General features: G+C 37.3%; 3 protein-coding genes across 5 annotated transcripts; 1 reads left to right on the top strand and 2 right to left on the bottom strand.

Annotated features, from left to right (window-relative positions):
- Positions 1 to 2,948: 2,948 nt before the first annotated feature.
- Positions 2,949 to 5,820, bottom strand: LOC125191144 (SWR1 complex subunit 6-like). Of its 3 annotated transcripts, XR_016130826.1 has the most exons (5): positions 5,534 to 5,820; positions 4,939 to 5,045; positions 4,727 to 4,802; positions 3,700 to 3,766; positions 2,949 to 3,294 (listed from the first exon to the last, which is right to left on the bottom strand). XR_016130826.1 is itself a non-coding variant. In XM_048088626.2 (4 exons), exons 1-4 carry the CDS (start codon positions 5,616 to 5,618, stop codon positions 3,272 to 3,274), a joined length of 291 nt encoding a protein of 96 aa, XP_047944583.1. In that variant the 5' UTR covers positions 5,619 to 5,820; the 3' UTR covers positions 2,949 to 3,271. The 3 variants fall into 3 exon arrangements, 2 of the variants coding, with proteins under 2 accessions (XP_047944583.1, XP_088915585.1); XM_048088626.2 differs by lacking the exon at positions 3,700 to 3,766; XM_089059459.1 differs by lacking the exon at positions 2,949 to 3,294 and having other exon boundaries at positions 3,310 to 3,766.
- A 257-nt stretch (positions 5,821 to 6,077) lies between these two features.
- On the bottom strand, positions 6,078 to 8,796 carry LOC125186787 (cation/H(+) antiporter 15-like). Its single transcript, XM_048083231.2, has 3 exons — positions 8,587 to 8,796; positions 7,509 to 8,504; positions 6,078 to 7,443 (listed from the first exon to the last, which is right to left on the bottom strand). The coding sequence occupies exons 1-3, from the start codon at positions 8,794 to 8,796 to the stop codon at positions 6,217 to 6,219; spliced, it is 2,433 nt and encodes an 810-aa protein (XP_047939188.1). The 3' UTR covers positions 6,078 to 6,216.
- A 5,229-nt stretch (positions 8,797 to 14,025) lies between these two features.
- On the top strand, positions 14,026 to 14,971 carry LOC125186807 (uncharacterized). Its single transcript, XM_048083259.1, has one exon. It carries the CDS (start codon positions 14,067 to 14,069, stop codon positions 14,769 to 14,771), a length of 705 nt encoding a protein of 234 aa, XP_047939216.1. The 5' UTR covers positions 14,026 to 14,066; the 3' UTR covers positions 14,772 to 14,971.
- The last annotated feature ends 371 nt before the right edge of the window (positions 14,972 to 15,342 follow it).

Below are 15,342 nucleotides of genomic sequence, written 5' to 3' on the forward strand. Positions count from 1 at the left end.
TGAGATTATTTTAGTCATAGAGGGTTAGCTATGACTAATTATCCCACTATTATCCATCTATGATTGAATTGTGGGGTTAAATCTCATGAACCAAACACACAATAAATTTAATCCCGACGAATACAATCTTGCAAACCGAACACTCCAAATCTAGACCATTTTAATCTGATAAGGAACTATCTAGATTTATCCAAAAATCTTATAGTAGTTTCATGTAGCTGATAAATCACTATAGGGTATTTCTTTCCAATTAGAAATGTTATGTTAATTACACATATCTTATTAAAGCTAACCAACTTGTCTAGATCCTCGTATTCATGGTTAAATCAACGTTTAAAACAATTAATCCAAGCAAAAAAATAAGAAAGGCAAACTAAATATTCCCATTGGACATATGATCGGAGTGGAAGCTTCAATCTAGTTAGGCCGATTACAGTTAACATTTGGACTTCTTTTCTTTGTCCACTTTCTCTTGAGTTATGTTTTTTTAGCTCGTTTTCACCTATTATCTTTAGCATTCTCAACAAACTCGTTTAACTCAAAAACATCACATATTTGGTCATAAATACAAAGTTAGAGCTATAAAACTCGATAATAATCATATCAACAAGTCAATCAAACCGATGAAAATAAGAGTTTATCATATTTGCTAAATTCCTAGAATCTTAGAACTGAAAGTAATTGATTCATGTCTAGTTTTTTATTGTTTAAATTTTAAGACTCTTTTATCGCTTTAATTATTCATTGGCTGTTGGGTGCTAGTTGGGAATGTCTTTAATACAATATTCGAGAGAGGAGTATTCATACAGATTGGGAATAATTAATTGAGTTAGTTATATAGAGTACTAACAAAGAAAATTTTAGATTAAATAAGACGACTATTATGAGCTTTTAGGAGTTTCATGCAAGGGATTAGCCATTGATATTAACTCTACTGAATAACCTAGTTATGATCTAGTTACTTTGAGACTGAGCCTAGGCTATATTATTAATCATCTAAGAGCATATCCAATGGCGCCCTTCCCGTCGGACGTCGGCGAGGCTTCTAGGAAGGGCGTCGGGGACGTCCGCCATTGGGGCTGCATGGGAAGGACGCGGACGTCCCTTAAGGAAACAGGAGGGGCCCGGTCTTCGGCGGAAGGGCGGGCGGACGTCCGCCATTGCGGCGACTCGCGGAAGTCCGGCGCGGACGTCCCCATTTATTTTTTAAAAAAATTCTACATATACGGCTAGTTGAACTTAATTCCGTAACGTAAATTGAATATTTGTGAATTTGTGAATTTTTTTTATTGCAAGAAGTCCGCGCAGGAAGGGAGATGGGAAGTCCGGATTGTGCAGTGAGAAGTCCTTATGACGTGGCAGGAGGGTGGGAAGTCCTTATGACGTGACAAGAAGTGTTTTTGGGAAGTCCGACGAAAAGGACGATGGGAAGGGCGTAGCATTGGAGACGCTCTTACTCAATTACTAGAATTACATAAGAATTGATTAAACTAATATCTTATGATTTCACCGATTATCTAATAAAAATTATATTTATTTGTTGTTTTTGGTTTGGAATAGTATTTTAGAACTTAAAAAATAAAAAGGTCATACCAAAAAATGGAAATAGTACATGTCTTATACTTTTTTATTCTCGGCTTCCCCTTTACGCTTAAGCAATAGCAATATATAATCATCATCAATTGGACTAAAGAATATTCCCTTTAATTGTTAAATGTCTTATACTTTTTTATTTGAAAATTCCTAATAAATATTTCATTTCATTTTTACTATATTAGTAAGTTGATTCAAGATTTTTACTTTTATTAGTAAGTAGATTCAAGGGCAGACGCAGAAAATTGTCATTGTAGGGACTATATATTCAAATTTTGGATGCGACAATAATTTTCTTATACTTTATTGTTTTGGTAGGGGCTTTTGTACATTAATTTACACAAAATAATAACAAAATTATAAAATTATACACCTAACACTACAAAAAAGAAGGCATTTTGCGAGAACCAATGTGCTAGCGTGCTAGCAAAACCCAATTTAGCGAGCACGTTGCGAGCACCCATGGTGTTCGCTATGAGGCTCGTCGCAAAGTTGCGACAATTTTTTGCGAGTACCTTTGCTAGCACCTGCATTTCTCCCAATTCTATTTGCAAATGAGCGAGCACCTTGATTTGCTTGCGAGAGTCTTTGCGGGCACAAATTTGCTCGCAATATAGCGAGCACCTATGCTTTGCTCGCAAATTTAGACTATTTTGCTAGCACATATCTTAAATTCTGTATTATTTTCCTATTTTAATTAGTAATTTTTGTACAAATTATTTTTTGGATAACTTCTTTATAAAATTATAATAAAATGAAATAAAGAGTAACAAAATTCAAATATTACATAAAATTAATAATATTGTTTACCCTTTCTTTTAGTTCTTAAGACTTAATATATTTTTGACTTCTCATTTCGTAAACTTGTTGACTAAGATTCTTCAACTATTCTAGCATCTCCGCATTTTTCTTCTCTAGCTTCACGCTCAACTCCGCATTTTGCTTCACTGACTCTGCGCGCGACGCCACATTATTGTTGGATATTTTAGTGTAATTGGATTAACTTGATTGATTAGTATTGTTATAATGATACATCATTTAAGTATGGAGGTGCGGAGTGTACACTTATTTGCATTCATTATGATGTTAGGGGCGAAGCCCCTAAACAGATGAACGGGGGTCCGGGGGCAGCGCTCCCGGGTAGCGGGGTCCAAGGGGCAGAGCCCCTGGCTGGGGTCGAGCTGTTTCAGAAATTCATCCGAAAATGTAATTTCTGAAAATCGAAGGACTAATTTGCAATTTCGGATACCTTTTGAAAATTAGTTATTTTCGGTTAATTTCCCAACGGATGCACTGTTTCGTCAACAGCTGCATCGGTTCATCTTCTTCTTATTCTGATCAATTCTTCTGGTTCATAATCTCTAACACACATACGAATTTTCTGTATACTCTGAATTTTATCCGATCAAACAACTTTGGTAGAACCACCGAAATTGATTTGATCTGAAAGTGTTTATCACGACTTTCAGATATTCGTTTTTCTGTTCTATATATTAAATCTCCCGAACAATTATTGCTTCTCCTACTCCATGCACGACGAACTGATAGCATATGGGAAATAAATTCTCATTGCCTAACCGGCTCTGGGAATTTGCTTTCTCTTCTTCATCTTCCAAAAAAAGCTCAACGTAAATGGCATCATAAACTTAATCTTTCTACCGCGTTAGCCCGTAATACATCAGCCTTTGTCATAACTTGCTCCTTTAAACAAAGGAAGACACAGTAAGTATTCTAAATTAAAAAACAAATCAATTTAGAAAGTAAATGTAATCTATCCATCAAGTTCTGTCACACTATGGAGAAATATTATTTCTGCAATAGCATGTCCAAACAAGCAAAACACACCAACTTCAAACCTATTCAAAGGCCATTTCTAATCAAGTAGAAACACAACAATGAAGACCTTGTTTCTTCATGACCAACCAATGCCTTGGTTTACAACAAGTGATCTAGTATCAGGTGGTAGTGCTCAAGCATTTTTAAAGGTTGTGGTTCAGGTAATTGCAAACCAAATGAATTTATGCATTGTTATTAATAACTTAGACAAACTGCAGCATCAAAATGTTTAGGCCCAAAACATTCAAGACGTATATAGAGATAGCAAACCTGCTGCGTCTTAACACTGCACTAGATATAAGGTAACTACTCCAACTTTCTTTCTAAGCTCTCCACCCTAAAAACAAGAATGTAAAACAGAATCACACTCAAAATAATCTTATGTGTCATACTATTCATGATAATGTTTTTTATTAGATTATCATCTTCCTGATAAAAGAAGGTAATATACTGATTCTGATTTAACACTTACTATGAATATGATTCTCAACAAAATCATGTATATATATGTAAGGTAGACACACACATGATATGTAAAGAATACAAGCAGTCCATTGCAATAAATTAGTGTCAGTTTGCAAGTTTGCAGATGAAATGCAACCCCTAAAACAAAAAGGTACAGAACAAGAGTTACAAGACCAATCATATATTCTATAAGATGACATTCTGCATATGCTTTATATGTTTTTGATAAGATGACATCCCTTGATTTGTTTTCTACAAGATACCTAGTCTCCCTTGCTCCATCTTTAAGAGAAACAACTTATCATTTCCAAGCTTATATAATACAGTCAAATAATAGAGATGAGAACAGTAAACCTTAACATTGAGCAAAGTACATCAACACAGTCAGAAATTTAACAGATCACTATGCTCTATCCTCCTTTCACAGAAAGGAAAAACATGATCTCAAAAAGGTCTTAAACATCACAAGAGATGTTAAACCGTAAAAGAGCCACTAATTTGTGAGAAGTTCTTAAGATGCCTAAATTTCCCAATAAGATGCATTTTCCATATGAGTCACGGTGCAGCAACAAAAAATCAACTGTATATATCTAAGAAAACAACATAATCAACGAAAATCAACTGAATTTCTAAGAAACCTACAGAAGTCAGGCTATTAGTGCGAACCAGAAAGTAAGGTAAGTAGTAGCTTTATGCAGAAAAATACATGAGAAGAATGATTAATGCATTTATCTAGATATTGTAGGTTGGGAGAAAATGGCTTTCACTAGGTGTTTGTTTTATGAATGCTTGCGTTAGAATTGTATGCTTAAATAACTATAAAGCATTTGACCTTGATCATCATCAACTTGCACCGTCTCGAATCCAGCATGATCATTTTCCAGAGCTTCAAGACGTGCAAACATTGCCTGCAACAGTATTCTGCTGAATTAGATTTAATTAACAAAGCCAAACTCCAAACATAATATAAACAAATAGTACAACATAATATATACACATTAAACCTTGAAGAAGTAACAGACACGAAACTAAAGCGACATAGACCTGAGTCCGGTTGTCACTGCTGGTAAGGGCTGCAGCCAGTTTTGGAGCAACCATACGAGTTCTCATTGACATATGCCTCAGCGAACTGGACATCTCTTCATCTATGGCTGCAGATATGTATAGCAAACTTTCAATTCTCCATGTAATTGAGCGAAAATTCCATATATATCACTTAAAAGAAAAGTTTAAAATCCAAAACCAATGTCTGATTGTAAGTGACTTTTTTTCACTCTTAGGGGCATTCAGTCGAGCAGATGGCATACTAATGTAAACATAACAAACTCATGTGTTACCAAACAAGATCAGAGGGATACAGAGACCACGTTTTAGCTCTGAAAACTGGTATTCGTGTCTACACTTCGCTCGAAATGAATATTGATTCATTCAAGTGTCCTCTTCAGTCGTTATCAAATTGATTCTAGCAATCCGAATAGTATTCAATATGTTATTTTTGCTATTAGAAGTTCAATTTCATGAAGCACTTGTCTCTGTGACTTCATCTACGTCTTGACGACGAGGAATTAAATACTTTTCGACGGAATCAGAAAAGAAAAGCTGAAAATCATACATTTTCGAGCAATTAGGCAATGCTTACTTAGTAGTGATTGGAGCGTGGCGGAGGACCGGTGGCGGAGCATAGAAGAATTGAGAATTAGGAGTGTTGTGACTTGTGAGAACATTAGCGGGAATTGATTCCAAATAAGCGGGAAGTGTAAGTTTCTTCAGAGCATGCAAATGAATTAAAGAATTTGAAGCACATATGCTAATTTGCGAGCACCTTCACTTGTATATAGAAGAAAATTCGGCTAGAAGTATTCTTCGTGAGCCCCTTCTGCTCGGTGCTCGCAAAACAATCTAGAAATAGAATATTGGTCACTGTTTTCATTTGTGCTCGCAAATATTTGGTCGCAAACAAAAGCTATTTTTGTAGTGTAAAAAAAAAAAAAATAATTTGAGAAAGGGCTTAAGCCCACCCTCGTGCTTATATGTGTCCGTCAATGAGTAGATATCATATTTCACTAACTTTTCTTAAGTAGAGTTCGTATTCCACTAATTTTTTTTTAGTTATTATTCAGAATCACAATATTTTATTAAGACAAGTGAAAATGAAATGAAGTTCACTATATTTGTGTCGCTGTCATTGGATAAAAGGGAATGTAGAATTTTATTGATTGATATATACAAAAACTTACTAAAACGTTACTCTACACAAAACTTATAAACAAATTATACAACAAATCAATAAAACACTCCATCCCCTCGTTAGAGAGCCATCAATCACGGTTGTGTAATCCCCCGCGGCGACGTCCGCCGCACCAAATCAAACGGCCGGTCATGCAGCTGCCGACTAGGACTATCCGGCGTACCCGCCTCCTCAAACACCTCCGCCCCCACATACTGCTGCACCACCAACACCGAACACGTCGCTACAAAATCCTTGGACGCCAGTAAATCCCCAATCCCTCCCATCTCTGGGCACTCACTCCAATCCGTCAGCCCCGCCGTCAGCGGCGACGTCTGCCCCTCCCCTCTCCCCACTATAACCAAATCATATATCGCTTCCATCGACCTTATCGCCCCCACCGTCTCCTGCCCATTGTTCACAAATTTCTCCTTGTATATAACGGACGCAACCCCTGACGCCCTCGCTCTAATCTCGCTAATAATCTCGGCATCCATCTCCTTCTCCTTTTCCCTATCCTCCTCCTCCTCCTGCCCGGCTTCCCCGGGCAGGAAGCGCACCACTGTGAGTTTTATACCCGGGTGCTCCGACATCCTCCACGCGTACGCCAGCGCCTCCCTGTCATCTGGCCCACCGATGAAAAGCACAGCAATGTGATGTCCAACCTGGTTAACGGCCAGCCTAGTCGACCCGGTCAGCCCCCGGTCGACCAGGATCCCGATCGAGCAGGGGGCGTTGGTTAGCACGTTCAGGTTGATGGTCCGGAGGGCCGGGATAGTAGTCTCCATCCCTCCGTCGACCGTTATTTGCTTGTGGAACGGAATGATGATCAAGGCAACGTGCTTGTCCTCTGCCACGTGGCAGATATCCTCGTCCATTGTGGAGTAAGGGGAGATTGCGGTTAGTGGATTGATGGAGATGAATCCGATGTTCTGTTGAAAGTTTTCGAAGGCGTGGATGATGTGGTCGGACTGGGTCCGTTGCACGGAAGATCGGCCGGATTTTTGACCGTTGTGGACGATAAGCATGGCGGAGGAGCGGCCGGTGAGCTCGACTAGGTGGAGGACGTACGTGCATATCGGGGACTTCTTGGTCGGGTGGGAAGCTTCTAGAAGATTGATTATAGTCGGGACGTTTTTCGGAGTGTGTACGCAGACGAGGACCCGAAACTCCCCGTCCTGTTTGGTTTGTTGGATTGTCCTCCTCTTGTACGGTGCGAATTTCTTGGCGGGTTTGTATACGGTTGTTATGATTGGACTGATGACTGAAGTCATGACGGTTGCCACGATCACCATAATTGCGAACGCTTCGTCGTCCAGAACCTGGACATGGTAAAACATGATAATAACACACATTTTTTTAAATTATTTTTAGTAATTGACAATACCTTCTGATCTTTTCCAACGTTGAGCACGATCATCTCGATGAGGCCTTTGGCGTTCATGAGCAGACCAAGCGTGAGGCCGTCGTCGAACGGGATCTTATAGTAGAGAGTGACGAGAAGCGTGCCTGCAACTTTACCTGCACAAGCAAGGACGATAACAGCAGCTAGAATAGCCCACGTACTGTACTCTTTTATCGAAGAGACGTCGGTTTTGAGACCGCTGATGGCGAAAAAGAGAGGCAAAAGAAGGCCGGTGAAGAAATCCTCCATCTTCTCTATAAGAGTCATACCAAAAGGGCCATTTGGGATGACTAACCCAAACACAAAAGCTCCAAAAACAGAGTGTGTGCCAAGGGCATCTGTAATGAAAGCAGATATCATCACTCCGGTCAGTATAAGGCAGATATATACCTCATTCACTGATTCGCCCTCCGGCGTCCTCTGTATCACCCATGAGATGACAGGCCTCACAACATACACACAAAAAAGAACAAACATCAAACTCGTAAGAATAACCCACAGTGAAGCCAGAGACGCATTCTCGTTCGCAGCCAAGGCGATAGCGACGGCTAGCAGGACCCAAGCGCACATGTCGTTTATGAGAGCGGACGACATAGCCAGCCTCCCCATATCCGAGTTCAGAAGCTTAAGCTCCGCCAGGATACGAGCGAGGACTGAGAAAGAGGTGACAGACAAGGCAACTCCAAGGAAGAGTATCAACGTCCCTAGCCTCACAAACCCGAGCTCCTCATGCAGGACGAAGGCAAAGAAGACGCCTATCAAAAAAGGGAGGATCATGCCTGCAATCGCGATAACCACAGCCTTCTTCCCAGTGCGTTTTATCAATGTCATGTCCATTTCCACTCCAACCAAGAAGAGGAAGTAGAGAAGCCCGACATGTGCGATGGTTTCGAGAACCAACACGCTCCTCAGGGGAAAAATCATGCTTGCGAACTTCTTGTTTCTTCCCAGCACGGAAGGCCCCAAGATTATCCCGCCCTTCACAAACAAGTATTACCAAACATAATAAATTAAATACTTCCTCTTTTCAATAAAAACATTGGTTTGTCGTATAACTTACAAGAATTTCGGAGACGACACGGGGCTGTCGGAGGGGCTTGAGGGCGAAGACGAGGATACGGGTGGTGACAACGACGAGGGTTAGCTGCAAGATGAAGAGGGGCAGAGAATAGTCGAGAGGGTTATCTCCTTGCCAAATGCCGTTGGTTGAGATCATCGTTGGAGCGTAGCATACTATCACCCCCTCCGTTTGGTTCGCGGACTCCGCCATTTTTTTATAGTTTTCGAACTTTTGTGTATGTATGATATATATTCTTTTCAATCTAATTAACTAACTTGTGAAGATCTTTCAAAATGTTTAAGTTCTAACTTTGTCTGTTGTCTCAAACCATCAATGTTCATCATTAATGTCATTCTAAATTATTCACGAAAACAACGAAAACGGCATTTGTTCTCGTCATTTTTGTGTTAATGATTTTGCTGTATTATTTTGAGCGGTTGGCCGCTGTATGAGGATTTTTTGGATAGTTTGTACACTTTGATAGAATTTTCTATATTTGAAAAGGAGGTAGGCAATGGATAAAATTTGATCGAATTTCTGCCAGATATTTTTTTGATGATTTGAACTGTGACAATGATTCAAAGTAAATTCTACCAAGATTAACTAGTTAATGAGAAAATGTATCAGAAAATATTTGTTGCGGCTACATGTAAATTTAAATGCAACAATTAAAATAGATCTTTAATTCACAGGAGAACCAATTTAACTACTTGAATAATTAAACATCATTAAATAAGATCACAGGACATGTAGATAGGACGCATTTCCATTTACAGTTAAGGATCAAAATTTGAATCATCCATCCCCAACTTAGATAAAGAAAAAAGGAAAAAGTTAAAAATACCCATCATAATATTAGAGGAAGTGAAATTCATGTACATAAAAAGTGCTAGTGATATAACCACATAGACAGAGGCAATACATGTTTCAGTTTCTGTAATGGTTTCACAAGGTTCGAGCGTAAATTCTAGTTTTACCTAGATTCTTTATTTACCGATGGCACGTGGCCTGCCGGCTAAATCAATACTACTTCCATCTCATTTAAGATGTTCATATTTCCTTTTTAAGTTTGTCTTACTCAAGATGTCCACGTTTGATATTTGAAAATAAATCCTTCTATCATCTCTCCTTATTCACATATTCAATCACATTTTACACTCAACTTTATCATATTCAAGTACTCCACCTAAAATATCGTGTCATTCAAGAATGTGGACATCTTGAATAGAACGGATGGAGTACATAGTATTTAATTAAACTAAAAACGATTTTGCCTACTACTTCCTCTGTCCCAAAATAATATGCACTCTGGGTTCGACGTGAATTTTAATGTAAAATTGGTAAAGCAAGAGAGCGGTAACTAGAGAGAAAAAGTAATTAAAATATTGTTAGTAGAGAATGGGTCTCACCTCATAAGAGATAAAAGAGTTTTCAAAATTAGAAAGTGCATAATCTTGTGGGATGGATTAAAAAGGAAAGAGTGCATAATCTTGTGAGACAAACTAAAAAGAAAAGAGTACATATTCTTATGGAACAGATGGAGTAATACAGACAGACACGTCGTCTATAAAACTTACAATGCATTTGGTGCGAAGCATACATGTCTCTGTCGGATAATTTACCAATGCAAAATCATTCTAAAATCCATTACTGATCAACGATAGACATTTTCCCTCTATAAATATGTTAGTAAACGTCGATTTCCTGTAGTGAATGCCTTTGTTGTTTTTAATGATTGTTATAATCGTATTGACTTTTATAAAGATTACATACAAGATTGTATATTATATTACTACAGTACTCCCTCCGTCTTCGATTAAGAGTCACACTTTGACCGGACACGAGTTTTAAGAAATGTAAAGAAAAGTTGGTTGAAAAAGTTAGTGGAATGTGAGACCCATTTTTTTATATTAATTTTATAATAAAATGTGAGTGAATTGAATTAGTGGAATGTAGGACCTACTTACTATTTATTGTAAAAATGAAGTGTGACTCTTAATTGGGGACGGACCGAAATGAAAAAGAGCGATTCTTAATCGGGGATGGAGGGAGTAAAATGCAAGATTTTTACCGGCACTAGTTAAGGTTGTTTAGTTTAATTTATTTTAAAGACCTTATAAAGGTAATTTTACGACCTCATAAAATATAATGTCTCTTAATAACTTAGAATTTTTCAAAGCTTAGGAATCCGTGGAGAAAGATAGTTAGATTCGTCAGAATAAATAATTCAGTGGTAGAGCCACAACTTGGAATGGTGAGCAATTTCCATACCTCGAGTTGTACCATAGCATTAGAAAAATTAGAAAATCATCTAATTTCCCCCCAACAACCTATTGAAAAAACATGGGAAAAAGAGTTAAAGTTATTAATTAAAGACTATAGTTCAATTTTGGTCTCTTAAATTTACTTAGAGCTGGCAATTTTTAGTACAACACGATAACCCGACATGAATCCGCACGAAATTCATGGGTTTTGGTCAAAGCTTATTGGGTTCGTGTCCTTATCAGGTCGACACGTTAAGGACACGAAAAAATCGTGTCGTGTTCGTGTCGTGTTCAAGTTATCCGTTAAGAAATAATATTATAATATTATTAATTTTTAGTTTTTAAAAATATTTTTTTTTTGTTGGATTTCTTTGCTATGAATCTATGATGATATTCTTCATCAGATCACATTGTGTAATCAGATTTTAGGTTTTTAATTAGACTCTTAAAGATCAGACTCACGGTTTTGTAACTTTTGTTAATCAATAGCAGTTGTTATCAGGTTCTTATCGTGTTATCAGGTCGTGTTGTTATAGTGCCGTGTCATGTACGTATTGTTCTCGTGTCGTGTTGACCCAAAGTGGTTCGTGTCGTTAATGGGTTCGTGTCAGGTTTGTGTCGGGTTCGGGTTTGAGGGTAGTGAGTCGTGTTCGTGTTCGTGTTCGGGTTTGAGGTTTTCTTAACGGGTCGTGTTCGTGTTTGTCCTTATTAGATTGTGTCGTTAACAGGTTGACACTATTACGACCCAACACGCACGATTTTCCACCCATACTCTATAAAACATTTAATTTGGTCGTATACATTAAATTTGTTACCTAGCCTTTTGGTCCCAAATAAAATAGTTTGCTCCAAAATAACATTTTAGTTAAAACCTAACGATCAAATGTGTTTTGACCAAATTAGTAACTTAATTATGAATTAATCAGTCAGATTAACCTAATTAAATTATTATTAAAATTCCCTATAAAATATTTGATACCTATAATAAAAAATATTGAGTACAATACGTGTTTATTTTCAACCTTAGAAACTAAGTCTCATATTTCGTTGAAAAAAAAACTAGCTAATATGATCGGTGCTTAGCACAATTATTTAAGGTGACAGAATTTGTTATAGTACTACTATTTTTCAAAAGGGCGTTAATGACAAATTTTATGTTTTCGTGTCAAATAATGACAAGTCGTAAAGATTCGAGAATTTTAATTTGTAACAATCATAATCAGTCTAGGGGTGGAAAATCGTGTGTGTTATATCGTTATTGTGTCGATACGATGATGACACGACACGGTAACAACAAACACGAACACAACCCATTAAGAAAACTTCAACCACAAACACGACCCGCTACCCTCAGACACAAACACGACACGAACCAATTAACAACACGAACTACTTCGGGTCAACACGACACGATAACAACACATATATGACACAACACAATAACGACACTATAATTTAGAGATGAGAGAGACCAGAGCGGTTGTGGCTCTGCTAAACCCTAAACTGGAGAGTGATTTAGAATGAAAAATGAAAAATCTATTTTTACACTAATACTAAGTGCTTCATTAGAGTAAACCTAATATAAATTTTTAAAATAAATAAAATAATAATAATATTATAATATATTAATATTATTTCTTAATGTGTAACACGAACACGACACGAAGTTTTCGTGCCGTTATCGTGTCGACGCGATAAGGACACGAACCCAATAAGTTTTGACACATATCCATTAATTTCGGGCGTGTTTGTGTCGTGCCAAAAATTGTCAGCCCTAATAATCACATTGTGATCGTATGTTGCAAACATTGTGTATGGAAGATTCCACTCTTCATGATATAATATAAGTATTGTAATAAATTACCACTACTAGTTTTGCAAATTTTATGTTAAATGATTAAATTGTTCGTATATGGTGTCATAACACATTTATTTCAAATGAATAAATTCAAGTGTAAATAGTCAATGAAATCATAAAGTTTTATCAATCTCTGATTAATCCCAATAAGTATAAAAAAGATAGTTTTAATAATCTATGAAGTTTCAAAAAAATTTAGCTGTCTTATCTATATATAAAATATCGTTTTAAACCATTTCATATATTTTATTCTTTGTTTTTCTTTTTTCTTTCCCTAGTTTATAATTTTGAACATTATCAAAAGATGATATTTTGTGATAATTTAAAAAAATTGATACATTATAATTTAATATTTCATTTTAAATTTTATAAGACAGACAGTTATTTAATCAAACTTTCTATTTAAATGACTATTAATTCTAAATTAATTTAATCATGGCTCGCCTTATGCACTTCTCTATACTTGACTGGCATACTCTGTCTTTTAATATCTATAAACCTGGAATACTAGTAGTATTAGTAATTTATTAAGTACTACTCCTAAATTGTCAAATTGTTTAAACACGGACAATAAATAAAGCAAATTAAGAATCCTTGAATCGGACCGATCATACACTAGTTTGAATTAAAAAAAAAAAAAATCTTCTCCACAATATTCTTTTCACTGGGTTTGTTGTGACAACATACTGATAACTACACGATGACTGCAATTACTCAAAGAGTCAAATATTATTTTGTGTGTATCGTATAACAACAAGTGAAAACTGAGCATCTTTGAGTTGTCTTCTGAATTCATCCAAAAATAAAAACGATGGACCGCTAAAAATGATAAAGATAGAGAAGGAAAGCACGACCTAAAATGTATCTACACTTCACGGACTTATATTGAACTTCGCAATTGCTAAACTTCACAAACTTCCAAAATCTTCATTTCACTTCATCATTATCGAACTTCCTTTTCTTTTCATTCTTTGCCACACGACAAGCTTCACATTTCTAATCTTCATCTTTTCAACCATATTAGTTTTGTTTTAATAATAATAATATGTTACTCTTTAATATAATATCCATGCTTACTCCAATAGCATTATAGAAACTAGTCCCCATAACAATGTTTTTGTATTTAGCTATGTCTCCCTCTAATTTATAGTAAATGATTTTATTGTTCCACACAACGTCATATACTAATACTAGGCATATTAATTTTATTATACTAAATATTATAAAATAATTTTACTAGAAAGTTGTTGCATTAATTGGTGTACAGCATATCATTCACGGGTTGTCCCAAAATTGAACTATAAAATCATGGATGAAAGAAACCCTAACTCACAAACTCAAAAACCCTAACCCAATCCATGGATTCAAAGCCTCTAGCAATGTTGTACATGTTCATGGTTTCCATGCTAATCACATTGCCACCAGCCTACTCTTGGCAACAAAACTGCCCACCACCTTACCCTCCCTACGGCGGCCACCCCTCCCCCCCGGCCCACCACCCACCCTCCCCTCCCAAACACCATCCACACCCACCTTCCCCTCCAAAACACCACCCCCACCCACCTTCCCCTCCCAAACACACACCCCAACCACCCCACCATGCCCCCCCAGTAGTCCACCCACCCGTCATCGTGCCACCAATAATCATGCCACCTCCCGTCATCTCTCCCCCGATAATCATGCCACCTCCGGTCACCACACCACCAATCACAAACCCTCCAGTGACCAAACCGCCACCGGCCTCTCCTTACCCTCCCTACACCCCACCCGGAGGAGGCAAACCCGGACCAACTCCAGGAGCCACGTGCCCCATAGACGCGCTGAAGCTAGGGCTGTGCCTCGACGTACTGGGAGGGTTAGTCCACGTGGGGATAGGAAACCCGGTGGAGAACATATGCTGCCCGGTGCTACAAGGCCTTCTAGAGTTAGAAGCCGCCGTTTGCTTGTGCACAACAATAAGGCTTAAGCTTCTCAATCTCAACATTTTCCTTCCCTTGGCGTTGCAGCTGCTGGCCACGTGCGGCCTCACACCGCCGCCGGGGTTTGTGTGCCCACCTCTCTAGGGTTTTTCTATGTTCCATGGCGGCCGTGTATGTTGTTTCTTGCTACATGCATCGGATCGGAGTTTGGGGTTTTGTAATAATTAATTTGCTCATTAGTATCCTAATTTTCTAAAATGTTTTGTATTACTAGCTACTTGTGTTTCGCTAGACCAAAAGTTTGTCATCTTTGTGTTATTATATATTACTACTACTTCTATTAATTTGCTGTTTAGTTTTCAAGTTTTCTAAAGCTTTTTTTGTATCATTACTTGGCTTTCCAAGACTAAGTATGTGATCTTTGCGATATTATCTTTGCTTGTATTAGCTATGTAATAATTAATCTCGTATTGTTACAGAATCAAATATTTTAATCTATGCTTCTCAATAGTATGACATGAATATCTACCCTTCTGTACTAATTTGTTTTTAGGTATATAAATATTCGACAAAATTTAATAGATAAAATATTAGAGATCGAATCAAACTTTGATACATTATCGATATCAATTAAATTTAACTTTTACTGTAATACTAGTAAACTCGCATGCATGGTCAACTAAGGGGAACCGATACATTGAATAGTAGTAATAAA

This window comes from Salvia hispanica, chromosome 5, assembly GCF_029641045.1.
Source record: "Salvia hispanica isolate PSC_SH4W2 chromosome 5, Shi_PSC_v1, whole genome shotgun sequence".
In the NCBI taxonomy this organism is placed as follows: domain Eukaryota; kingdom Viridiplantae; phylum Streptophyta; class Magnoliopsida; order Lamiales; family Lamiaceae; genus Salvia; species Salvia hispanica.

Coding starts and splice junctions, on each gene's coding strand:
- LOC125186787 (XM_048083231.2), bottom strand. CDS start 8,796: ATGGCGGAGTCCGCGAACCAAACGGAGGGGGTGATAGTATGCTACGCT. Junction 8,505..8,586: donor GTGTCGTCTCCGAAATTCTT/GTAAGTTATACG, acceptor TTGTTTGTGAAG/GGCGGGATAATCTTGGGGCC. Junction 7,444..7,508: donor ACGTTGGAAAAGATCAGAAG/GTATTGTCAATT, acceptor TACCATGTCCAG/GTTCTGGACGACGAAGCGTT.
- LOC125191144 (XM_048088626.2), bottom strand. CDS start 5,618: ATGTTCTCACAAGTCACAACACTCCTAATTCTCAATTCTTCTATGCTC. Junction 5,046..5,533: donor CACGCTCCAATCACTACTAA/GTAAGCATTGCC, acceptor ACATATCTGCAG/CCATAGATGAAGAGATGTCC. Junction 3,295..4,726: donor GCAAGTTGATGATGATCAAG/GTCAAATGCTTT, acceptor CTTTGTTTAAAG/GAGCAAGTTATGACAAAGGC.
- LOC125186807 (XM_048083259.1), top strand. CDS start 14,067: ATGGATTCAAAGCCTCTAGCAATGTTGTACATGTTCATGGTTTCCATG.